The sequence below is a fragment of the Lepidochelys olivacea genome (genome assembly GCF_965140295.1).
Source record: "Lepidochelys olivacea isolate rLepOli2 genome assembly, chromosome: 3".
Classification (NCBI taxonomy): Eukaryota; Metazoa; Chordata; order Testudines; family Cheloniidae; genus Lepidochelys; species Lepidochelys olivacea.
The window spans coordinates 142,456,026-142,482,391 of NC_140413.1; the positions used below are offsets into that span (position 1 = coordinate 142,456,026).

Genomic DNA, 26,366 nt, shown 5'->3' on the forward strand with positions numbered 1-26,366 from the left:
ATAACCATAAGACCACTCTACTGTTTTGTTCATGGCATACACAGAGAGAAGTTATACAAAAACATAAAATATACTTTCTGGAAGACTGCAATATAACACTACTTTATTTCTTACAACCCAGAACCTGAACATACAAGAACCAAAAACAGAGACATAGCAGGCAGAGAGGTACAAGTCAACCCACCTTGCTAAAGACTGACCCTTTACAGGCTGACTACTGAAGACCCAGAATGCATGTTTCCCTGCAGAGCCTCCTAGACTATAAGCAGGACCAAGAAACCTCTTATACTTAGTGACAGTGTTTTTTCCCATAACAGATTTGATCAGTGGCTCAAACTTGCATGACCACTACTATGTGCTGTACCCCTTTTATGGAAAACAGACATCTTGAGTCTCAGCACTGCTGCAAATCCAGCACCTTTCACAAGCATTAGAAAGCCACTTCTGATGTTAAGAGAAGAAACAGACATTATGAAATGTGTGTTTTCATATAAATGTTGCAGTGTTTCATAAGAGAAAAACAAACAATAGTACACTGTATGGAAAAGGTGTGAGAAACAGCTATTTCCTAATGCAAACGTTGATTTGCAATTTTAAAAAAATCTGTAAACCTCCAAGTTTTGTTAATAGTAATGTTCTCAGTATTAGCACTCAGTATTGTAATTATTACTTGTAATTAACCCTACTTGTGCTGTAAAACTCTGCGCATTTCTTTACTAGAAGCTATTACTTAGGTAAGGAGGGATTTTTCAATAGTGTCTAAGAGAGTTATGAGCACAAGTTGCATTGAATATCAGCAGAATTTGCCCTCTTGAATCACATACGTGTTTTTGAAAAATCCCACCTGTAGAGGATAAAGCAAGTTGACAGGAACTAGCACTGAGGAAAAGTGAATAAGAAATTAGTGTGAAAGTGATTTTATATGGTAGATAGAGAGTTTCTTGGAATTTTGTGGAGAGCGGAATGAAATGTCACCACTGATGCTTGAATTAATTAGTAGTGAGTTTGTGGCCAGAAAGATCTGATATTTGTAATTAGCTTGACTGCTCTTGCACTGTAACTTCACTAACCTAGTGAGCTTTTTTTTGTCACAATGAAATATGGAAGAGCCAGGAAGTTAGCCAAGAATATGAGCCTTATATCCATATTTCTTGTTAAAGATTATATTAAATGAAACCCTTCAGATCACATGAGTATACTATATTAAACTGTCCTCTTGTGAACACATATATACACTCTCTAGGTAAAGCTGAGTTAAAAAAAAGTTTGCATCACTAGAGGAAAAAAGAAACCATGCTTTGCCAGTTACTCGACAAAAAAAAAGACATTTTGCCTTCATATTTTCATTGCTTTCCACAAAAATGGAAAGTGATTTTTTCCTCAGGTAAAACCTAGGGGACAGATGTGGAAAATACTTTTTTTTTTTAAGTGAATTTTCAACCAGAGCATATGTGAGAAATGTTGTGTTTTGTGATGGGATTACATTTTGATCATTTTCATCATTGAAAACTGGTCAGTAAGGAAATTTCATATATAACCACATTCTGTTGGTTAATTCCTCTGGAGTTTACAATTTGTTATCCTAATTTAAATACAGTCGCTATTTGTAACAATGGCTTCAAGACAAACTGCCCAAAGACTCCTGACTGGATCAATGGTTTAGACTCCACCTGCCATAAACACAAATGCTAGTTTCTAGTCTTGGACTGGAGCAAAAAAGCACGTGGCACTACATAAACTCTGCCTTCTCCTCAGACAAGAGGGAGACTCTGGAGGGAAGTGTGCAGGACCCGCAACAGCTAGGAGTCTACAAGCAACCACAGCTGAAGGTGGTGATATTTCTTGAAGGAAAAAGGTTCCTTGGGACAGCAGCTAAGGTTTTGGCACTGAAGTGAAGATGGCGGAAACAATGTAAACTGGTCTTTATAAGTAGAGACTTTACTATCTTCAGAAAGATGGGGGGAGGGAGGAATAGAGAGAGGTTTTCTTGTTTACTGCAACTACATCAACAAAAGCAAAGGAATTCCACAGTCATAGCCCTTTGTTTGGTTTGACCTACCAGAGCCACTCTCAATACCACTCCAAGAATTGGTCACAATTAAATGCTTCAAAAGCAGGGCAATCAGCTTTTCTCTCCCAGGCAAGAAATGCATCAATTCTGCAATGTCCCTATCTACAACTACTCCTTGGAGAAGGAGATCCTGAACCCAAGTGACCAGCTTAGCTGCATGAAGACTAATTGACCCTGCAATGTTTCTCAATGAGATTAAAATTGAATATTAATTAAAATTAATGTCATTGGTTTAGTATCTCTTTTCCTGTACCTCCTAGGAAAATACAGCGCACCAAAACATCCATTCTACTGCAGACTACCAGAGAATTAAACCCATGTTATTAGCTAAGATTCCTCTCACACGGTTTTTGGCACTCTGTGTACTGTATTTATTAGTAACATATGTATTACTATAGATTGTAAGCTGCTGGTTACATGGATAAAAGCAAATATACACTGCAAAACTTCTTCAAATATGATAGATCATAGCTACCATATTTTGCAGTCAGCTGAAAAATCATACTTCAGGATTTCTTCCTCTTAATGCTCAATCTCACCAGAAGTGAGTATTATTAATTATTTTGTATTATTGTAGCATCTAGGAGCCCTAGTCATGGACCAGCACCCCCTTGTTCTATGTGCCGTACAAACACAGAACAAAAAGTCCGTCTCTACCCAAAGCCACATGCCAGCTTGCTGTGGGCTCAAATAAAGTTCATTTTAATAGGTTTATATTAATCTTAATAAGAAAAATCTGGTTTATTTACATTTTACACTTACTAGTACTCAGAACTTTAATTTCTGGGCTACTAAAATACTTCTAAGCTTGATAAGAAATTAATTAAATATGGACTTCTGTGCTCAGTAATGTTCATTGAACCATAGCTGAGTTACAGTTTGGTCAACCATTATTTGACAATTACTATCTGGCTTTACTAAATAAATTCCTCCCCTTTAATTCCTCATGCATGCCGTGCTGTGATCTGCCAGTTTGGCATCACCCTTCTAAGTCTTCCTAACAAGTATTCTCTGAAGAAAATTAAGTACCTTTCCCTCAGCTGGAGACTTACACACCTCTCAAACAATCCCAGACTCCTCTGACCCAGGACCAGATATTCACAAAGTTGGCTTTGAAACTAGGCATCTCAATTGATAGGGTACTGCACTATCATTCCGCAAAGATGTGGGTCTTAAAGTATTGCTTTTAGAAAAGAACTGCTTCTTTATCATAATTACAGGAGCCTCAAACTAGATTTGCAACTCAAGTGCTCCGAGATTGTACTGGTGCATTCTGTAGATTAGTAAGTGGTTCCAGCCTCCAAAGAATTCCCTTATCCGTCAAATTCATGATGTCAGTAGATTTAAACGGCTAAAAATATCTTTGTTTTCTTTCAGCTCCACTTTTAGAATATCCTTCTACTTACAGAACTACAGAATCTTCAGTATGGCAACTAAATTCTGTTTCAACTTGGACTCCATCTCAGCTGTGTCATTTTTATTTATCTTCAATAATTTTCAGTTAGGCTAACTAAAATTCATGCTATCTCAGATTACTCACAAATTTGCTGGTAAGAAATGCTTTCCTATAATCCACACCGTCTCTCAGTGTGTGTTTGTAAACATTATTATTGCTATTATCTATACTGCAGTAGTTCCAAAACCCCAGTCAGAGTGGGGCGTCTAGTGTTTTAGACACTGTACAAACTCAGTGCAAAAGAAAGTCCTGAAGAGCTCACAGTCTAAAAGGAGAGAAGCCAGACAAAGTGTAAAGGGCAAAGGATACAACATGGTAGTAAGTGTTCAAGTGTTCTTCTGGTGCATGTATTGTTGGTGCTGTGGTTTTGAGTTTTAAATAAAAATTATCTCCAAGTGTTCATCCGCGTAGCCATTAATGTGTTTCTTAAACCAATAATTTGCATGGTCATTCAGTTACACAATACAGTGTATGCACTAATGGTGATTGGAGAGTTGAAGACATTTACTGAAAAGCATATCTGTTACTTATGGCAGGAAAGATGGCATTATATGCATGGACATTTAGGCCTATCTGCATTACAATCTGTATTCTGGCTAAACCAGGCTGGGTGCAATGTAGGCAGGATGTAAATGTCAACAGACCATCTTTTGACTGTAGTAGAGGCAGGGATTTACTATAGGTGTGCTACATTAACATTCTTGAAAAGAGAGCATAATATATTGTCGACTGACATCACAAATCGGTGTCACTTTGACTTTATAAATATATAGACTATAGGCTTGATAATTCAAAAATTATTTAGACAGTAAGTCCCAAAGAAACATATAGAACTACTCTAGACTTGCAATAGTACCTCAGAATTGATATAAAGCATGACCATGACGACACTGGTTATTTATATCCATCTAGGTAAAAGTGTTTTATTTTGTAAATTGCAAGGATAAATTCAATTAACTGAATTCATTCATTTCTAAAAAGTAACTTATTTATACTATATATATACCCTATCTCCACTAGTCTTACATAAGATAGTAATTCAGAGAAAATTAACTATTCTCTTACATCACAGTACTATACTCAAATCAGAATAATACTGAACGTGCAGCAAGACATACACATCAACAAAAGAGAACAAGTAGATCTGAAGTCCATCAGAGGGCAGAAGAATAGAACACCTCTGGTCGTATCAGATGAAGAGGCATTTACAGGGTAAAGGGAATTATTTTTGACTGGTCAATGCTGGCTGACTCTGAGTAGCGGTGTCCAAATAAAGTCAGAGAAAGATGAACTTAAGGAAAGCAAAACTGCTTGCAAAGTCCTGAGCCCAATGGTGGCATAAGCTGAAGCAAAGTAATTAATTCAGGAATGCTTTAAAAAAATTACAAATAGTGGACTAGACTACAGCCTTGCAGATTTCCTCCACTGAAGCATGATCTCGACTCTTTCATCCCATTAAGATAAAATGTCATGGCTCTCTTAACTTCCAGGGAGCTGAACTTTCTCTCAAGGGATTTAGAGGGATTTGGACATGAATGGGGAGCACACTATTACAGGAAAAACAGATGAGTTGCCCTTGGCAAGAAAGGATGGGGAACCACCTTAACTTTGTGAAAGAATGGGACTGAAATAAGATACTGCACAATTCTCCAGTTCTCATGGCAGAAATTATAGCTAGAAGAAGCAGAGCTTTAAGGCTTACTGGTTTCAGAGAAATGTGAGAAAGTGGTCCATAAGGGGGTTGGCATCAGGCATTATAAACCAAATATGAAGTTCAAAGAAGAGGAACATTCCTGATAGGTTGACAGATATTAATAACCTTTCCTGAGGTGCCTTCACCGAGCAAGATTAAGTTCTCATGTCAAACCATCAAATCTATGAACTGGAGGTTCAGATGGAGTATTTGAGTTTGTGTTAGGCTCAGAATCCAGGAAAGCAGCCACAGGCTTCAATGCTTATTTGGAGGAGATACGTGAACCAAAATATCCTGGGGAACAGTGTCCAGAAGATTGTTTACTAGATCTAGTGTTGTCTTTCAAATAACAACTTCTGGTTTTCTCACTGCACCCTGTTCTCTACATGTTTGTTTTGGACTCTTGGCTCCCAGGGTGGGAGCCTGTCTTCATCTCTGTGTATTGTTCAGTGGAGAATGCATGGTTAACACTATACAAATAATAAATAAAAACAAATATAAATAATAATTAGTGCTGACTGCAGTGCCATGGGAACTGGACATTCAGAAAGGAACCAGACTACCAGGTGGGAGCTTACCTCCCAAAGCGTGAAACTCTGATAGAACTAGGCTCCATTCCCCTGGCAGGAAAGAGTTTCTGCTTAAAGCATCTGTCAGAAGATTTACATTTTTTTCTAGATGGCTGGTTCTGAAAGTAATGAGATTCTGTTCTTCCCAGATGAGTTAAAAGGGTTGGACTCCCAGGAGACAACTACCCTCCAACTCCTACTTTGGCAGTACAGAGACCCTATGACTGTGAAACTGTCAGACCAAATTGAAACTGGTTTGTGTCCCTGAATGTGAACAGATTCTGGCAGACTGCTCTGAAGTCCAGCCTATTTATATGAACTGTAGTACATTTTCTGTGTCCTCTGGCAACCCAAGCGAGCCTCCAGGATAGTCCAGCAGACCCATGCCCATTGTGACCAAAGCCCACGGAAACAATAGTCTTGAAACAACCAGGAGAGGTAGGCTTTTGTGATGAGAGGGATCAAAATCCATTTGTCAAGGTCTAACACAGTCTGCGGGCCCAGGCTTTTATCAGGAAAAACTGTAAATTCCAAATATGGATCAAGCCCAAGGAAACTTCACACCAGAGGACTCTGAAAGGCTGAAGAGATTAAGTGTTGGTTGAACCAACATCTGAGATTAGAAATGTTTGCCTTTGCTTTCAGTGTCGTTTCTGGCATTAAAAATACTCTGTCCGTGACTGCTTTGAAATGCATCCCAAGAGGATAAGATCCCCTCAAAGGAACGGAGCACTATTGGATTAGTTGTCAAGTTTCAGGAACATATTCAGGGTTCATGTCACCACCACATGGCTCTGCAGAAGGGAGTAACTGTGTTATCAGCTAGTCATCTAGATAAGGAACCAGTGATATGTTTCAGTAACTTGTGATTACTTCTGTTAACATCTTGAGGCTAATGTCAGACTGAAGAGATGGGTGGAATATTGAAGTGTTGATCCCCAGGACAAAATTTGGGATATTGTGTTTCAAATTCTGGGGTGATCTTTAGCTGATCTGAAGTGGCATCTTGAGATCAGCTAAATAAATGGCTCTCTTTTTCCCCTTGCAAAATTCGTAGCTCCAGCAGACCTCTCTCCCTCCCAGACTTGTAAAAGGAAGAAGAGAAACAAACAGTTATCTGTTATATCTTCTGGAACTGGATAGTTTTGACTAGTCTTGTGTCTTTGACCATACCACTAGCAGCAACGCTCACAGAATCTTGCAAAGAGCCACAGATCTTCCTCCTTTGGGTCCCAGTTTGTTTCATGCGCCTGTCCCCCACCCCCAATATATTTTGGGATGATTTTGAGATTTCACCTTTAATATTGTGCCTGGAGAACATGCTAAGTCCAAATATATATAAATGCAAAATAAATAAGTAAACCTGAAAATATCGATCAGGATAGAACGTCTCCTGGAAAGTCTGGACACTGACTTCTGGAAGGCAGCAGCAACACAGTTAGCAATTCAAAAAGAAACCTCACGATACGTTATATCAGTGGTGGGCAACCTGCGGCCCGCACGTAGCCTACAGCTCCCATTGGCCAGGAATGGCAAACCATGGCCACCTGTAGCTGCAGGCGGCTGTACCTGTGGATGGTTGATGTAAACAAACTGTCACGCGGCCTGCCAGTAGATTACCCTGATTGGCTGCATGTGGCCTGCGGGCTGCAGGCTGACCACCACTGCATTATACTGTATCATTTGGGTTTATCTGGAATATATGCTTCATGAGGGAGGGATGGCATCTTTCCCTATATTTTGTAGAGTACCAGCAATCTAGTGTTGCTACTGCAAAGTCTTTGCATGACAATCCACCAGTGATGAACATTCAACAACAGCAATTATATAATAGGTGGAATATGCCTTTGTGTGTTTTAAATAATAGATGAAATCCTGGCCCCACTGAAGTCAATGTCAAAACGCCCATGGGCCCTGATTCCACGCAACGTCTCTATAGTAACAGGGAGAAAATGTATGGAAATACAATCCCAATTAAACATTTGCAAGGGATATTCTAGCTCAGATGCAGATGGATTGGCCATTGTGCAGGAGACCCAATTTTAAGAGTACCTGAGTGAAAGAGTACTAAAGGAAAACAATAAAATGAGTAAACAAATAAAACACTTATGCCATTACATTTTAATTAGCTCTGGCAACTTTCAAATGCTGGCCAAATGGAAAAATGACTGGGGATTCAAATTCAAGTTCATTGCTTCTGACCTTGACAGCAACCTACTACTAAATAAAGGATTTCAAAAAACAAACTAGGCTAAAACATTAAATCTTGGCTCCCAATTAGAAGGACAACTCATAGCAAAGAGATTCAGTAAACACAAATCTCTCTGAAATCCTTGGCTGAAAATGTAGAACATTAACAATACCTTGGATTATGACAATGGAAAAAAACAGTCCCTCATTTAAAATGTTTGTCAACGCTGTAATCCCATCTTTAATTATAACTGATGTTAGGGACTTTTGTGTGCTGGAATGGTAAAACGCTGCCAAGAGTTCAGCTTCTAGGAAAGAACAGTTTCCGAATCATACTGAAGATTGATCTTTAAATGTCTGCAACAGATAATAATGTATAAACCTGTCAGAGGTACAATGAATTGAAGACATTACAATAGTAATACCTTAGCTACTGACAGTCAGCAAGCATCCTGTGAGCAAGTTTTCTGAATGTTTTCTTATTACATTTACTAACCTGCCCTTCAGTGTAGATCAAAATTGATTATTTTTATCAGTTAGAGTTGTGACCCATGCCATTAAATTTGGTGGTAACCCAACTTTCTAAAGAAGAATCTAAATTTTACTTTTGTTGATCTTACAATGAGACTATGTTAATTTTCCATTTTCAAACATCCAATGTCTAGGTAGTGAGCTAGGCTAACAGTCATTACCGAATGTGATAGGACAGTGGTGTGTGGTCTTTACATGCATATGTATTTATAGTTAGTTAGACAACTGTTAATACATACTGATGTGCAGCAGCCCCAGCTAGGATCAGGGCAGCATTACACTTGGTGCTGTATAAAAATATATGAAGAGACAGACTCTGACATGAATATCTTCCAGTCTAAGGCCTAGATAATGGAAGCCCTTTGTAGGTGAACAACAGAGCTCACCAACCATGGTTAGGGGACTGTTAAGGAGGATTATGCCATTGGAAAACTGGAAGCCTCCTCTTCTAAGCTGTATGAAGTTCCCTTATCTAGTCATGAAGAGCCACGAGACATTGGACAATGACACTGGTGGAATATTGCTGTTCTATGCAATTTTGGGGAAAATACCCCATTTGATGGAAAATAAACAAATATTCTGTGGTTTCCTGATTGATATATATATTAAAATAGCAGCTGTGTGAAGTTGTTCAGAGGCCTGGCACCTTAGAAATAGACCTGGCAGAGATGGATAGTTGAGGAAGTCAACGGTGCACTTCAATCACATGATTCTGTGGAGTCACAATTAATCATATAGCCCTGCAATTTATCACATGGATACCACTACCTCATACATGTGTGTATGTATATTATGGACCAAATGCTGTCCTGACTTGCACCCTTATGACCCAACTGAATTCAGTGGAGTTCCCCAGATACAATGGAGGGGCAGGATCTGGCCCTGTGTGTATATAAATCTAGTATACACAGTGGTTAGATTCTGAGGTCTATTATACCAATGTATATCTGGAGTAATTCTGTTGTAGTCTAATGACTGCAGGCTAATCCATTTATTCATTTCAGATGGCTGTCCCTGAGAGAAAATATGTTTGTTTCAATTTTTATTAGAACTCTAAGATACCACACTACAATAGGCACTACGTAAAATACATAATTAAGTCATACAACTAATAAATAATAATAGCTGCAGATACTTTCCAAGGTACTGCTTCAAGACAGACTGGAATGGGGAAGAAGATCCAACCCCATATAGATGGGAAAAAGGATAGAAGAACTAATAAATAATAATGCCTTACAATGGAGTGGGTGCCATTAAAAAAACCAACATTTACAACACAGGGACCTCAGAAACTGCAGGATTTTCCCATATGTAGAACAGGAGAAAACACCATAAGTCATACATTTTGGAGCAGCATCCATATGCTGAGTTTGTAAGGGAATCATTATCTTATATGCATATAGTCTGTTTTCTCCTGCAGATGTCAGAGTGTTTTATATAGGTGATTAAGAATCACCATCTCCATTTCAGTAGTGAGGAAACTGAGGCAAAAAGAGGTTAAGGACAAAATCTGCAGAATTCTGGACGCCCAATTAAAGACACCTTGGGTTTGACTTTCAGAAGTACTGAGCACACAAAGCTTCTATCAACTTCGGCTGGAGTGGTGGCTCCTCAGCAATTATGGAAATCAGGCCCATGGTGTCAAGGAGAAACTGAGGCCACATTTGAACTAAGTAAATTGTCCAGGGTCACCTAGCAAGTCAATACTGGAGTTGTAAACAGAATCCAGGTCACCTGACTACCAGTCCTCTGCCCAATCCACCGGTCTACTAAACCAACTAGAAATACAGCATCTTTTAACATACAAAAGAAACAACATGATTTTCCCCCATAAAGGACAGCTTTTGCCAAGTGTTGAGTACTCTCAATACACAAACTTCAATTTGAACCTCCCGAAAGGTTCTGAGCACCTCCTAGCATTAGCTTCTCTGAAAGTAAAGTGTCATAAAAAAGTACCAGGTAAAATCCTGGCCCCATTGAAAAGAATGGTAAAACTCCCATTGAGTTCAGTGGGGATTTCACCCATGGTTTTACAGTAAGTTGTTGGGTGCCTCCTGTGAGTGTATCCTCCACACCCACTGACTCAAACGCAAGCAGCGAGTGCTCAGCACCTCGCAGGAGTGCTCAGCGCCTTGCAATGCTGGGTCCCTAAAGTGCTAATGAACTAAAAATTCTATATAAAGGAGATGCTGTAGCTTTTTCAGGGTGATAATTACAATGGAAGAAACATTTAAGGACTTATCTCAAGACATAACAAAGCATTCCTCAGCTACTTGGGATTTGCATTTTTATTCATAATGAAATTTTACAAGCTAAAATGCAATAATACTGTCTTGGACTATGCCACTGTATTTACAGGGAAATCCTTCTGTTCGCCACCAATATGGTAATTTACTGTTGGTATTTGTTATCACCATACAGGACTGTAAAGAGCTTGTCACCCTTGCTGTCCCAGAGGCACAGCAGTAGCATGTTTTCTTGCTGGAGATTTGGGCTTGAGAAGACTTTTGGGACAACCCCCACAAAAGCTGGGGGATAGCAGGGGCATTCTAGAGGTGACACTCTTGAGCTTCACAGGGAGAACGCACACTGTACTACAGATTGCAGCACTTTTCAGCACACGTATCCAACCATTCTAGAATTTGAAAATGACTGCCTCTAGAATAAAGAGGCCTGACACTTCCAGTTCCTTCATGGCTAACACTGGAGTGTTAGCATATCTCCTGGCTTACCAATAGCAAGAAATACAAGAGTAACACGGAGGACAGAGGCTTCCAAGTTTCCTACACAGACAAATATATTTATAAAATCTTTCTCTCACAAAGCATGTGTTCCTTCATGGTTATATTTAATAATCTTCAGAGATGTTACTAGTACTGTCTGTAATGTACCTTGCAGTTTTGATCGGTTAGTCACCCTGAATCCACAACTCATGATGGTGAGTTATGACTAAAGAATAACTACTGTGTTCAAGAAAACTATTTTCACCAGAAACTTTAGATAATGCTTACACGAGTGACACACCAAAAAGCAATGGAGCAACTGGCTAATGCAATCATTCTCTGAATTCATATATAATTAGAAAACAGAGGTGATGGAAAATTGGTTACCACTTGATTTTCTAAGAATCAGAAAATATATATCAATATATATCTATCTATCTAACTATAATGTATCCCAAAGGAGGAGAAGATGGCTAAAAGAACACAATAAAACTATTGTCATTGTAAGAAAGAGTTTGAATCTGACATGTAGTTCATGGATAAAAATGACTGGGGGCTGAAATCCAGGTTCTATTGAGTGGCAGTAATAGAAAAGTGAAATCACAATTACTAAGTCAGCACAATTTACCAACAGTGTTCAAAAGAGATACAGATATTAACCATGGGACTACAGCAGGACACATCGAAAGGTGTTAGACCTGATCCCAATAGGAAGATGTCTTCCTAATAGACAATGAATGGCATGCCCTCAATTCCCACAGAAGTCAATGGGAATTGAGACCACCCAGAAGTTGGCATGAGGCTCTTAGCATCTCTCAGGGCTGGGCCTTTGGTCTTTACATTGTAGTAATACAGAAACATTGGGGGATTTCAGAATGCTGCCAGAACAAGCCTTCCAAAATATTTTGCAATAACATTTCCCCTGGGAAATTTGCCATTACACAAAATTAATTTTCTCCTAGAAGTCTCACTCTAAAAAAGATTAAGGGAAAGAGAGAGACTTTATCACTGTCTGAAGGGCATTTACAGCACTTTATTATTTTCATCAAGATGAGTACACGCAACTCCTCTTAAGATTTAGTGGGTGTGATACATGGGCTCTTGTGGTACAGCATATTCCACAGATCTTACTTCTTAACTCACTCACCATTTTTCAACATGCTGAGCACTCCTCACAATAATATCGCTACTGTGCTACTTCACAGCCTCTGTTAAAAGACCCCTATTTGATTTTTACGTAGAATTTGGATGCTCAACTTTCTTAAATGTGGCTGTACCCATACTGAGATGAATGTGTTGGATGCAGCGCACCCAAACAATCCTCAGATGCTATGGGACTCAAGAAAACAGTTAAAAAAGCAGGCAGAAACCCAGCTGCTTCCCTTTATTCTCCTGTTTACAATATTAGACCAACATTACAGCTATACATTGACATCACTTCACATGCCAAACTCCCACTGATATCAAAGAGTTCTCCGCATGAACAGAAAGCAGTTTACGGCCCTTAGTGTGCAAATAATTCTGCTATGATCCCTTTTCTTTGAAATGCTGGCTGCAGTTCCATAGGATTTGTTAGACTTTTCAAGGACTTGGCATGCTTTTAGGGGCATTGTACTCACCAGCACCCCTACCCTCCCTCACACCGAGTATCCAGAGGCAGTACATAACTGAAATGGAAATTCTGAATTTCTCTCTCTGTTCTTTGGAGTAGAAATTACATCTTGGATCACACATTATATCATCTCGTTCCTTAGAAGCATGTTTGCATCACTTTATGTCATGCACCTCTGTGGTCTGTTGGCAAGGCACAGCTACATTAAGCGAGGGACCCAGAGCTGACATTATCAATTTTAAAAAAAAATTCTACATTTAGTTTGAGGAACAAATACACACTGCTACAGAGACAGACTAATTCTGTGTATTCCACAGGATCTCACAACGTGTTTTGAAAAGTAGCTAACCCAGTTTGTGTTCACACTGTACAGCTATTAAACCATGCTTGAACCAAACTACAGGGGCCTGTTTGTGCCCTGCTAGGGAGCAGTCTTGAACACAGTTCTAATGCTGTTACAGCTTAGTGACCCAATGCTCCACAAACAACTTCCTATCTTCTTAATGGAACTTTCATGCAGAGTGCAGAGGAGCGGAGTGAGCTGGGAATAGAGTTTCACAACACTGGAGCAAATTCTGCCTCCAGTGGGTGCAGCAGGTGATCAGTATATCTCAAGATTTTACTGTTGTATATATTTTTCAAAATTGGTTTAGTTTTAGAGCTAGTGTGGATGGACATAGTTTTTCCTAAAATCATACAACTGTTTTCAGTTAAGAGCAATGATTTTCCTTTTGAAATAATGGCTCAAAGTCACATTAACCCTGAAGTTCAGAAGTCCCTGAAACTCAAACTGGTCTGACCTACAATATTTAGGACTGAAAACAAATTCTGGTTCAATAGGCATTACACATTTTAGCAAGTAAGGCTGCTCATCAGGTAGATTATTTGGCCTGCTTTTCTTTCATTTACACTTGTCTTTCACAGGAGCATCAACAGCACTGAGGGCAAAGGCCATTTGGTTCTGGATTCTGGCAGTACAAGTAACAAAAGATAAGTTCCTACAAATCGAGAAGGCAATTGGTCACAGGCCTTGGGAAATTATATTTCAGTGGCCAGAGATTTTACTCAACTTACCTTTTCTTGTGTCTGGCACAGAAGACAGTTGCATTCAAAGCAATACTGGCGTTTCAGATGTTTTTGACGCTCACTGCTGGGCATCAGTGATTCAATATAGGTGATAGTGAGCTATGTGAAACAAACAGAAAAAACAGAACTCTTATACTTAAACATCAATTCAGTATATAAGTAGAGCTGGTTGAAAAAAAACATTACCAAAATACGTCCCAGTCACAAAATCTGATTTCATATAAATGGATACATCCCACTGAGAAAATCTAAATACTTTTTGCATGTTAACACTGCCATTTCAAAGCATTTTTCGAACTTTTAATTTTGAGAAAACTTTTAATTCTTCAACTTTTTGTCCTGATTTTGAGATGAAAGCAAATGTTGAAGTATCCAAATTTCCTATGGGATGGAAATTCCATTTTCTGACTAACTCTGACTGTAATCCTGGACTCCAGCACCATCCAAGTGTCTAAAAATATTTTGACTTAAGGATACCACTTTTATTTGAGAATATACATTCTATTCTATATATGTCAACCAGGTTAGTTTTATTTCAATCCTATCTCACTATTTTAAGTATGTCTATAATACCAATCATTGGAATATTTAAGTGCTGTTTTGTTGTGACTGAAAAAACATAAGACCCTCCTATCTAGACTTGCTAAAAATATTCCCAAGTACTTGCAAGAAGATACACAACAACCCCAATTGAAACTAAATAATAATACCTGCATTTCTAGCCCTTTAAAAACCCTAATGCCATTCAGGTAAATTCCAATGAATAACAGCGAATTCCTTGTTAAAAAAACAACAGAAAACAAACAAACAAAAAAATTCCACATCAGCCAGAAGAAATTTTGAAAGGCCATAATCATGGCATTTATATAATGCTTTATATCAGGGGTGGCCAACCTGAGCCTGAGAAGGAGCCAGAATTTACCAATGTACATTGCCAAAGAGCCACAGTAATATGTCAGGATACCCAATGACCACTGAAGTACTCCAAAAAGGGCAGAACTAGACACCAGGTCACATTACTACATCTTGACCCTAGATACTTCAACTAACAGGGAGACGTTTTTGCATGGCTCCTAGTTAAATCATGAGACTGCATTCAAACAGAAATGACAGGGAAACCTTACCAATTTTCACTAATGACTGGGAGACCCAATTGTCAGTTACTGAGTTTTGCAAGTTACTGGGTAGTGTGAGTAAACAAACAAATAACAAGCAAGCATAATGCCTCTACTTTGTTCATTTGTTATTATGAATATAATTTCATATTTATTACACATATTAACATAGAATAACTATGTTAAATAACATTGTTAAGGTTGCAAAGTCAAGCATCCTAAATTTCCACAGGTTGGGGGGGCAGGAGAGGGGCAGGGGATAGTCTGTAGTTGTGTAATTAAAGAGTGTATCATAAGGCATACACATAAAGGGATCAAATTGAGGATGCCCAAGCAACTTTTACTCTGGCATTTCCAAAATTCTGAGTGCCTGACTGCAATCTTAACAGGGTGGAAATATGATGCACCAGGTGTAGACCTGGCACCAGGTATTAGCCCCTTAGAGCAAAGAGGAAACCAGAAAGCAGATTATGACTCTCAGCTCAGATCAGATCAAGTATACTTCACGAGCATGTTTCTCCACACTGAGCTACCCATAAGCCTCAGTCCTAACTGGGAAAAGGTGCGAATGTGTATCAGCCTCCATTAAATAAAGACCCAGAAGCTCAAATCTGAATCACCTTCCCCTAAATCTTGGTGGGAGTTGGATTTGAATCACTGGATCTGATCCCCTTCCTATGATTTTAGGTTTAGGTTATATCCAAAACCAGAAGAGACCTAATCTGGCTAAAACATGGTCCAAGATAGCAGAAATCTTGTGGGAACATTCATGTGTGATTCCTCCATTCAGGGCCAAAATATTGAGAGAAAAGGTCATAAGCTTTCAACACTGCTGAATCTAAGCATTAGAGGTGGTTGAGTCTCAAACCTGAATACAAACCACAGCCTAGATCTAACAGAGAGTGAACAAACCCCCACTTTGCCCATTTCCAGTCTCCAGACCTGTTCAATCCTTGTTTCCTTTCTGTCTGTGCTCCTGATAAGAGTACCAAGTATGATGCAGGAAACTTCATAAGAGGAACTAAACTGAAAGCTATTTCTTCTAGGCTACTAAACGGCTATCAGATGATAACAGTCACTAACAACCTGCTCTGAATTTGAACTTATGACCAAGAAGTGAAAGGCAACACATGATTAATAATCCCTACGATGTGGAAATTTACAACCCCTTGATTTTTTTTTTTTTGCAGTTAAACGGTCTGATCCAGCTCCCATTGAAATCATTGGGCATGTTTCCATTCATTTCAGTGGGAGCTGCATTGAGCCCTAAGTGAGCGGAATATTTTGTTGTTGCCAGATTGAACGGGAAAATGTAAATGTAATGTTCAAAAACATGACCACCCTCCCAGTGACTAAGTGTGTACTAATCATTTAATCAGTTATACACAGAAGCTCTTTATTAAAGTCTGTCTCTTACACTTGTTTTAATTTTGGATCTGTTCATTAGATGCAAAGCTCGTTTAACTTGTACACAATTATGAAATATTTACACTCATCAAATATTCCTTTAATAGTATTTTGTGTGTAGGATGTACAGTATTAATTACACCATTAATTCAGTTGACCAAAGCTTTACTGCATCCAACTGCACCCAATGATCCCTTTGAGGATCTGGGCCCCAGGTCCCATAATTTAATTTCATTTAAAAACTGCACTGTAACAAATACCCGTTAACGGGTGTTAATACTATAAAGACATGTTTTAAACAACAGATATTCTGGTTGAAAATCTGTACATACTGTGGACCAGTTATAAGAATTTCTAAAGTATACTTAGCATAGACAAGCAACCAACCACCCAAATTGGTTGTGTACCAGAATTGTTCTCTAATAGTAGGTCAGACAAAATTACAATGGAAACCCTGCAGCTACTTTAAAGTTGTTACTTAAGACAGGGGCACATTGGACGCCATCTTCAGAGCAGGTTTCTCTGCGTGTTTGAAAAATGTTCCTGAATATATATGAATTTGATAGTCCAGTTTATCCCTGAAGGAGCCACTTTAATCTCCAAGGAAATGATTTCTATGTTCTAATCTCTTTTCCCCACACCCCATATTTAGCCTATATTTTCTTTCTTTCAAAAATGAAATTAAAAAGAAAAAAAACTTTACATAATGCTTAGGGCCTGTCCTAAGGTAACAAAAACCAGGAAAATCAATGCTAAGACTGACATTATCTGAGCAGGAGAAGGAGGAAGGTCTTATAATTGGGTATGAGTGACTGGAAGCAAATTTGAGAGACTCCTGTATCCTAAGTTATCATTAGAGACACACAGACTGCAATTTCCACAGCTGACTTCCATCGTTTCCTTCTTCCTCTTATTAGACTCAATTATGCTCTGAAATCTGGCACAAATTAGGGTCAAGAGAGCAGTAGGAGATCCTCTCTCTCCTGCTTCAGCAGAGGGAGATCTGAAGTTGCTCCCAGCCCTCGTTTGTTTTCTCTTCACCTCTGCTTCTTTCACTCTGCTGCTCTGCTCTGCATATGCCAGATCCTGCTCTCAGAGGTGCTCATCTCCAGCATTTCAAACATCAGGATTTCAGTCAGTTTCACTGTGCTGCTAGTTACACCCCAGGTGAAGCTGTGTGCCCTTACAGCTCAGCCCAACACAGGGAAAGGAGATGAGGAAAACAATAGGGGAGAAAGGCCATAAGGGGAAGGTAAAAGAGTTCTACTAGGACCAAGATTCACAAGGGAATGAAATACAAACTCCAAGTTCCAAAACTGGAGGAGGTTCTTCCACATGGCTCCATTTCCGCCAAAGGGATTTTTTCTGTAAATGTCTTCAATACATTGGATGGGTACATAAGAGAGTAGAACTTGGGGCACAGGCCAGACACTGGTTTTTAATGTCATATCCAAAAGGACCTCACATACTGTATGCAACCCAATTGATCATCCTCATCAGAAAGGTTGTCAGCGATCCCTTGAGGAGGAGGAGAATCTCTTTCACGGGTTTTATTTTTCATGGGCCCTTTTGTGACTGAGGATTCTGATCCTTTAGCCACAGGTTTGTTGACAGACATTGCAGGTGGTGTTGGAAGACAGGGTTGGGCCATGATTGCTGCATGACAGTTGTCTTTCCTTTCTTTTCTGGCATTTTTCTGCGACCAGGGCAAGGCGATTTTCCACAAAAGTGGACGTTCCCTCTCTGACAAGTCTTCACCAGTCATCCCTATCCTGGGCTGCTGTCTCCCAGTGTGCAGTGTTGATGCCCCATCTCTTGATCTTTATCTTGAGGGTGTCTTTAAAGTGTTTCTTTTGGCCTCCTCGTTTCCTTTCTCCTTTGGTGAGTCGGGCCTACAGTAGTTTTTTTGGTAAGTGTACATCAGGCATGCACACACAGTGCCTGCCCCACCTCAGCTGGTGCTGGATAATCAGGGCCTCAACACTGAAGATGTTGGCCTCTGTGAGGACACTGACATTGAACTGACCCTGCTGGGATTCAAACCTATGTTTCCAAGGAGCCTAGGAATTCCATATCTGCCACTTAAAACTCTAAGGACTTGACTACACAAATATTTAGTTTGCAGCAAGCTGTGGTGTGAAGCTATGGCACAACTGTTCATGTACACCCTGCTGATACACATTAACTGTTTACCAATGCACTTTGATCTAGTCCTCTTTGAAAGGGGACCAGAACAAAGTGCATTAATGAACTGTTAATTAACGTCAGCAGGGTGCACATGGACAGTTGGTGCACGGCAAGCTAACATAGGGTAGATTCACACTCTAGCTTGCCACCAACTAAATATCTGTGTTGACAAGCCCAAAGTGTGAGGATTCTGGAATAAATGTTGTTGTAGAAATTGCTTTAAATTGCAAAATTCTATATTTGGTACTGATTTTTAATGTGTGTGTAAATATTTATCGTTCTATTCGTATTCTCTATATGAAGTGAGCTGTAGCTCATGAAAGCTTATGCTCAAATAAATTTGTTAATCTCTAAGGTGCCACAAGTCCTCCTTTTCTTTTTGCTCTAGATTTCTGTTACTAGGGCCAGGTCTACACTACAGCGTTGCTCCTGCTGATGTAAGTGAGCTGTAGCTCACGAAAGCTCATGCTCAAATAAATTGGTTAGTCTCTAATGTGCCACAAGTCCTCCTTTTCTTTTTGCGAATACAGACTAACACGGCTGTTACTCTGAAACCTACTCCGTCTTAATAACTCAACCACCATGAGAGGCGTAGTGCTTAGGGAGATATACTTAGGGCAGGGGTGGGCAAACCTTTTGACTTGAGGACCATATCAGGGTGCGAAACTGTATGGAGGGCCAGGAAGTCTGTGCCTCCCCAAGCAGCCTGGCCCCTGCCCACTATCCGCCCCCGACTGCCCCCCTTAGAACTCCCCACCCATCCAACCCCCCCTCTCCTTGTCCCCTGACCACCCCCTCCCGGAACCCCCACCCCTAACCAACTCCTCCCCCTATCTAACTCCCCCCGCTCCCTGTCCCCTGACTGCCCCCCAGAACCTCCGCCCCATCCAACCATCCCCTGCTCCCTGTTACCTGACTGCCCCCAGGGACTCCCTGCCCCTTATCCAACCCCCCCGGCCCCCTTACCATGCTGCTCAGAGCAGCATGTCTGGCTGCTGTGCTGCCCAGCCAGAGCCAGACACGCTGCCGCGCTTCCCTGCATGAGCGTACAGCCCTGCCACCCAGAGCATTGCCCCCGGGGAGGCACAGCTGTGGGGGATGGGGGACAGCGGGAGAGGGGCTGGGAGCTAGCCTCCTGGGCCAAGATCTCAGGGGCCAGGCAGGATGGTCCCGCGGGCCATAGTTTGCCCACCTCTGACTTAGGGCAATGCAGTGTCTGTGTAGACACGGCATTACTTACATCACCCGTCAGCACCACACTGAGCTCCGAGCCCAGTTGCCTGGTGCTGAGTTGGGCTGTCCCACCAGTTGGAAGTTCCACGCTGAACTGAGAGCCCAGGCTCTCAGCCCCCCACACAGCTCCCCTTAAGTTGGTGCAAGTGCTCCTGGTGAGGATGCCAACACCAGCAGAAGGAGGGTAGTGTGGACATGAAATACCGCACTAATTACTGTGGCGGCAGTATGTCAGCTTAACACAGATTGTCTTAATTGTGTAGTGCAGACAAGGCCTAGGTGTACCAGTTATGTCAGTATAGAAATAGGAGCTGCCCCTCTGAGCACTTGATGGAGTGTGCACTGGCAGGAACCTGGGAGAGCAGAGGATGTTTGTGCACTGATTCCATAGAACTTCACAAGTGTAAAACTGACATAACTGAGATCAGAGCCCACTATGGAACGTTTGGTTTCCTAAACAAAACATAACAACCAAATAATTCTCCATGTTGCTAACTCTTGCAATTTTATTATTAGCCTTGTGAAATTTCATTTTTCCCTAATGCCCCAGGGCTTAGAAACAGGTGATTATATGAGAATCTCAGTTTCTAATCTAAAAAACAGTAAGATTTTAGCATATGTGGTTGTGGAGAAAAGCTTGTAAATGTGAATCCTTAATGGCACATACCCCAGAAGGCAAAGAAAAAGATCCCCATATTTATTATTATTTTTAAGTCTGATGATTTTAAACTAATCTCTTGAGTTGCTGGTGGCCTGATTTGTGATTTTTGAATTCTTGGGGTAATCTATATTAAATTCTTCATAAACAAGATGCATTTATTACCAGGATATTTTGTATGTGATGTTAAGAGTGATTACATTTTCATCAAATTCAGAGTCACCTCAGACTCAGCAGTTTCTCTCTACGGGGATTTGTGCAAACATTTTTTTCTGTTTTAACCTGCCCAGTTTCACAGCTCCTGAGATTCACCTTGGTTTTGAGGTTTGAAAGAACCCCAAAGTTCAACGCAAAATGAAATCAAAACTAGTGTCACATGGTTTCACATCAAAAACATGCAAACCAACAAATTCCCAGTGGATGAGAGAATAAAACCATCAAACCGCTCCAGTTTGCTCAAAACTGGCAGGGAAAAAGAAAGCTGCACCATTTTTAGATGGACCATATATGTTTATCACTGACCTGATCAATATCATCCAATTCAAATGATAAGCGCTTTAGAACCTAATCTAGGCCTGATTCTGATCTCAGTTATAGCTGCTCCACTAGAGCTACACTGGGCCTTCCACTTTATATGATACTGAGATGAGCACAACAGCAGTGTCTAAAACCAGTGACCAGTGACTTAACCTCTCTGGATACATTTACACAGCTGCAAAGAGTGAGTCTTGCAGCCTGGCCTGACTGACTTACACGAGCAGGGCTCGGGCTAGCATACTGAAAATAGCTGTGTACACATTGTTTTGACATTTGGGCTTGAGCTGCCACTTGGGCTCTGAAGCCCACCCCTATCGATAGGCTGCAGAGTTCTATCTTCAGACTGAGCTGAAAGGTCCACATTCCTATTTTTAGCATCCTAGCGTGAGTCCCACTAGCACAAGTCTGTCAACCCGGGCTGCAAGACTCACTCCCAGCAGGTGTGTTGACATACCCTATGTCTCCATTTCCTCACTGGTAAAATGGGGATCATAAATCACTGATGACTGTAAATTGCTTTGAGATCCTCAGTTGGAAGGTGCTATAGAAGTGCAACATTATTTTTATTTCTCACTGGTCTAATGAAAATATAAAATTCTAGTGCTTCGTATTGCCCTGGCAAGGGTCTGGAATTCCCATCGAGTTTGTTCCTGTATGGATAACTACACAAGAGTGCTCTTTTTATAGCCTGGCTTTGAGTCACTACTGTGATTCTTTTTCCCCAATAAGTGTAATTGATTACTCAGACTTTTATTTGCCATTACCTAAGGTGCCACATTCTGCCTATAAATGGCTTTCTAATCCTTAAAATTCTTTGAACTTTCTTGTTGCTACATGACTTGAAACAACACCTTATACTTAACCTTAAATCCATTTTGGAAGCACTGTTTTTATACTGATACAGGGCCAGATTCTGCCCTGACTTGCATGTTGTACTGCCCCATCGGATCAGATTCTGATCTCACTTATACCAGAGAGAAGGTCGAAAGAGGCAGAGATATAATAGGAAAACCAACTGACATGAGGACACAAAATAATGCAGAACCCCCTACCTTTCCTTACCCCCTTCTAATAGATTATTTTTCTTTTCCTTTTTCCCGCTCCAAGTGTAAATGATATGCATTTGATATATTCATACCAAATATCACTTTATCATTTATATCCATTTTTTCCACTAACATACATGAATGCATAATTAACTGGCATGTAACTCAATCCACTATTTTTGGGTTAAATGAAGGGTTACCTGTATTACCACAAACCCTCAATGTTAGTTGCTTTTTCTCTATCCCACAACATCTGCCCTCTTCAGGCCAGATTTTTAAAAGAACTCAGCTCCTATTTAGGCATCAAAACAAGCACAGAACATAAGAACGCCATCCTGGGTCAGACCGATGGCCCATCTAGCCCAGTATCCTGTCTTCCAATAGTGGCCAATGTCAGATGCGTCAAAGGGAATGAGCAAAACAGGACATTTATCAAGTGATCCATCCCCTGTTGTCCAGTCCCAGCATCTGGCAGTAAGAGGCTTCGGGGTGGGGTTGCATATCTGATCATCTTGGCTAATAGTCATTGATGGACCTATCCTGCATAAATTTATCCAATTATTTTTTTAACCAAGTTATAGTTTTGGCCTTTACAACATCCCTGGCAACAAGTTTCACAGGTTGACTGTGCGTTGTATGAAGAAATGCTTCCTTTTGTTTCAGACCTCATGACAATTAATTTCATTGGGTGACCCATAGTTCTAGTGTTATGTGACAGGTTCGATAACGCTTCCTTATTGACTTTCTCCACACCACTCATGATTTCATAGACCTCTATCAGATCCCCCCTTAGTCGTCTCTTTGCCATGCTGAACAGTCCCAAGGTTTTTATTCTCTCCTCATCTGGCAGCTGTTCCATACCCTAATCATTTGTGTTACTCTTCTCTGTACCTTTTCCATTTCTAAAGTATCTTTTTTGAGACGGGGTGACCAGAACTGCAGGCAGTAATCAAGCTGTGGGTATACCATGGATTTATATACTGGCATTATGATATTTGGGATTATATTTTCCAATATGCATTACTTTGCAATTATCAACATGGAATTTCATCTGCCATTTTGTTGCCCAGTCACCCAGTTTTGTGAGATTTCATTGTAACTTTTCGCACTCTGCTTTGAACTTAACTATCTTGAGCAATTTTATATCATCTGAAACTTTGACACCTCACTGTTTACCCATTTTTCCAGATCATTTATGAATATGTTGAACAGCACTGGTCCTAGTAAAGACCCCTGGGGAACACTACTATTTACTTCTCTCCATTCTGAAAAAACCTTTTTCCTATCTTTTAACCAGTTCCTGATCCATGAGAGGACTTTCCCTCTTATTCCATGACTGCTTAGTTTGCTTCAGAGACTTCAGTGAGGGACCTTGTCAAAGGTTTTCTGAAAGTCCAAGTACACTATATCCACTGGATCAGCCTCTAATTGCCAGGATTGCCTCTGGATCAAGAAACTGAAAATAGCTCAACATATTGAGCTGATCTATTTTGAAAATCTAGCCTTTATTTCAATGCCTAAATGGGAGCTGAGAGTTTTTGAATATTTGCTCCCACATGTGAAAGTTGCATTCATTTTTAAGGTCCTGCGGCTGCCAAAGTCACTGCAAATTACATCTGTTTTCTGAGCAGCTTACAACCAGTGACTAATAAACACCATACTTATCTCACCACTGATTTTCAGCCAGAGGCTTCCATGAGTGATGCATTCACTTCCAAATTTAGACTTGGTGTGTCACAGCTTCTTAGGTCAAAGTCATAGTAGCGTTAGTGCACTGGTCTTACAAATCAGGAAATCAGAATTCTATTCATGTTCTCGTATTAGGCCCATCATTGTGCTATACTGAGTGACGTTCATGTTTGGTGAAATTCAACTGGAAAAAAATCCAAGCATGGAGAAAAATGAAGTAGCTTCAGAGTTTAGGATCTGTTCTTGGATACTGTGGAGACCTCGTTAAAGTTTATTCCACTCTTTTTTGTAATAAATAACTCACTTCAGTAAATTGGTAAGAAGGGCATGTAGTTAAAAAAAAAAAGGAAGAAAAATAAGTATATACATTTCTGGCCTGAATAAGAATTTTAGGCAGAGTGAAGTTTGCAGTTGATAACTGCAGAAAAACACACTGAATCCTGAGAGAGTGTTCCTGGCAAAAAAAGTATGTACTGCAAAGATGTTTTCCTTGATTTTCCTAAAGAATCTTATTATTATGGCTATGAAGGATTTTCACCCTTTACTTATCTCCATTGCATCGTTGTTTAGAGGTAGATGATTTTAAAAAAACAAAAAAATAGCATTAAGACGATAGAACATCAGATATTGCAAAGTTGTAAATGTCGAATCTATATGCCCTTCAGATCCCCAAAGACTGAGACACATAAATGCATTGGATTGAAGATAGGCCCTAGTTCTACAAAGACTTACACTGGTAAGTATTGTGATCTTAGAGGGGCTACTCGTGTACTTAAAGTTATGCACATGTATCAGTCTTTGCAAGATAATGGCCCTACTCAGCAAATTCAACACCAAGTCGGAGTGATATTTGTTTACCTGGAAATATTTCAGCCATCACAACTGATTTTAAAAGTAGTACAAATGGCAACTAAAAAACAAGTTGAGAATTCCTCACATCAGAACACATAAATCACTTTGAACGGGATTTCTCCAAGTCATTTTTAATGAAACTGACAAGCAAACAAATCCTGTCTTGCTACTTTCACTGCCAACGAAAGGTTTACTGCTACAGTGTGGTGGCAGCCTGACAAACTCTTATTGTTGTGATGACTTAGTGAGCGTTGCAATCGTCCCAGAAATATCATGCATTTCCATCAGGGTAAAGGCGTTCAAATACAAACAAAATTAAGTGCCTAAAGGAGGAATGGAGGAACAAGAATTTATCAAGGCTGCCTGTGATTTATGAGATGTAATGATTATGGGGCCCAGCCAGTGTGAAGAGATGATTCTATTTATCATCTTCTCTTTGATAGCTATGTGATAGAAACTAGCATCAATATATCAACAAAATATTAAACTGGTGACCCTGCAGTCTGGCATTTATTTAGGGAGATGTCACTGCTGCAGGTGTCAGTGATGGAAGGGAGGACAAGTTAATTACCTCTTCACCAATCTGGATCTCCCGGACTGACCGAAGTAGAAGCTGGCGTCCCTCAAAAACGATCACACAGTTTGGGTCACAGCTGTGGTTCAGGAGAGACATGCTGGGGTGGGAGGGGGGAGAGAGAGAAAAACAGAGAACATTAGAAAGAAGGATCCTCCACTGCCAGTACCTCCTGAATTATTTAACATGAGCTCACTGAGTTACATCTAATGCACCAGGCAATCAGTTTATCAAACAAGGAAAATCCCTGGTAATCAAGTGTGGTCGGTTAGGTGAAGAAAATGAAGGTTTAGAAGATTTATATTCATTAATAACAGGAGCCCCGCCTTGATCATTCTCCTTGACCTGCACATTTGCTCATTCCTCCTTCTCACTGTTCTGCATGGAAAGGGCGGGGGGGGGGGGAGAAGGGGGCTGCTGCCTCCCTGTGAGGGCTCTGTGTGAGGGAGAGGGGTGGGCCAGGGCAGAGTATATAGGCTGGAGACAAGGGAATGTGCTTCATTCCCATTGGTCCCCCCACCAGAATTCAGGGTAGAAATGAAATACATCCTAGAACTGTATATTTCTGTAGGTGGTACTGAAGGCACCAGGGATCCAACATCTCCCTTCGGATACTCTGGCCTCCAGAGGATCCATAGGATTTGTGGGGCGGCACTGCAGCCTGCTCCATGGTATGTGGGAATGGGGAGTAGTACACACATGCACAAACACATATGCCCTTCCATAGAACAATTTGGGAGGAAACTCTGAGGGGAGCCTCACTGAAATCTTCTCTCCTTAGTCCCCTCTATCAGAGGAGATGGTTTACAGTAATTTGTCTCTCTATATGTTTCGTATTTCCATGTGACGATGTCTTAGCACTGAGTGTGACCCTACCAGGCAGCCCTCAATTGCATAGCACCCAGGACAGAAGCTTGCCCTGTCATGGTGATGAACCCTTCATAAAAGAATTCCAGTATCGTCAGGGTGGAATCGGATTTTGGCTCACATCCGTTGTCCCCGTACTAACAAGTAAATTTAACCCAGCACCTTTGTGTAACAAAATGTGGCTCTCTGCCCCCTTCTAGCAGTTAGACTGTGTACAGAGGTTTGTGCTACTGCCTTTGAGGTAATGGGTCCGGCCTGTTAGCTCAAGCA

The 26,366-nt window shown here is 40.4% G+C and overlaps 1 protein-coding gene across 2 annotated transcripts in view; it reads right to left on the reverse strand.

The window, feature by feature from the left end:
• The window catches only part of SMYD3 (SET and MYND domain containing 3), a 650,378-nt gene that overhangs the window by 85,187 nt on the left and 538,825 nt on the right, over positions 1–26,366 (reverse strand). For both annotated transcript variants that reach the window (XM_084625210.1, XM_084625211.1), the window contains exons 7-8: positions 25,227–25,329; positions 13,920–14,030 (exon numbers count right to left, since the gene is read on the reverse strand). In XM_084625210.1, coding sequence (XP_084481336.1) covers positions 13,920–14,030; positions 25,227–25,329 — 214 coding nt within the window. The remainder of the gene's footprint in view (positions 1–13,919; positions 14,031–25,226; positions 25,330–26,366) is intronic.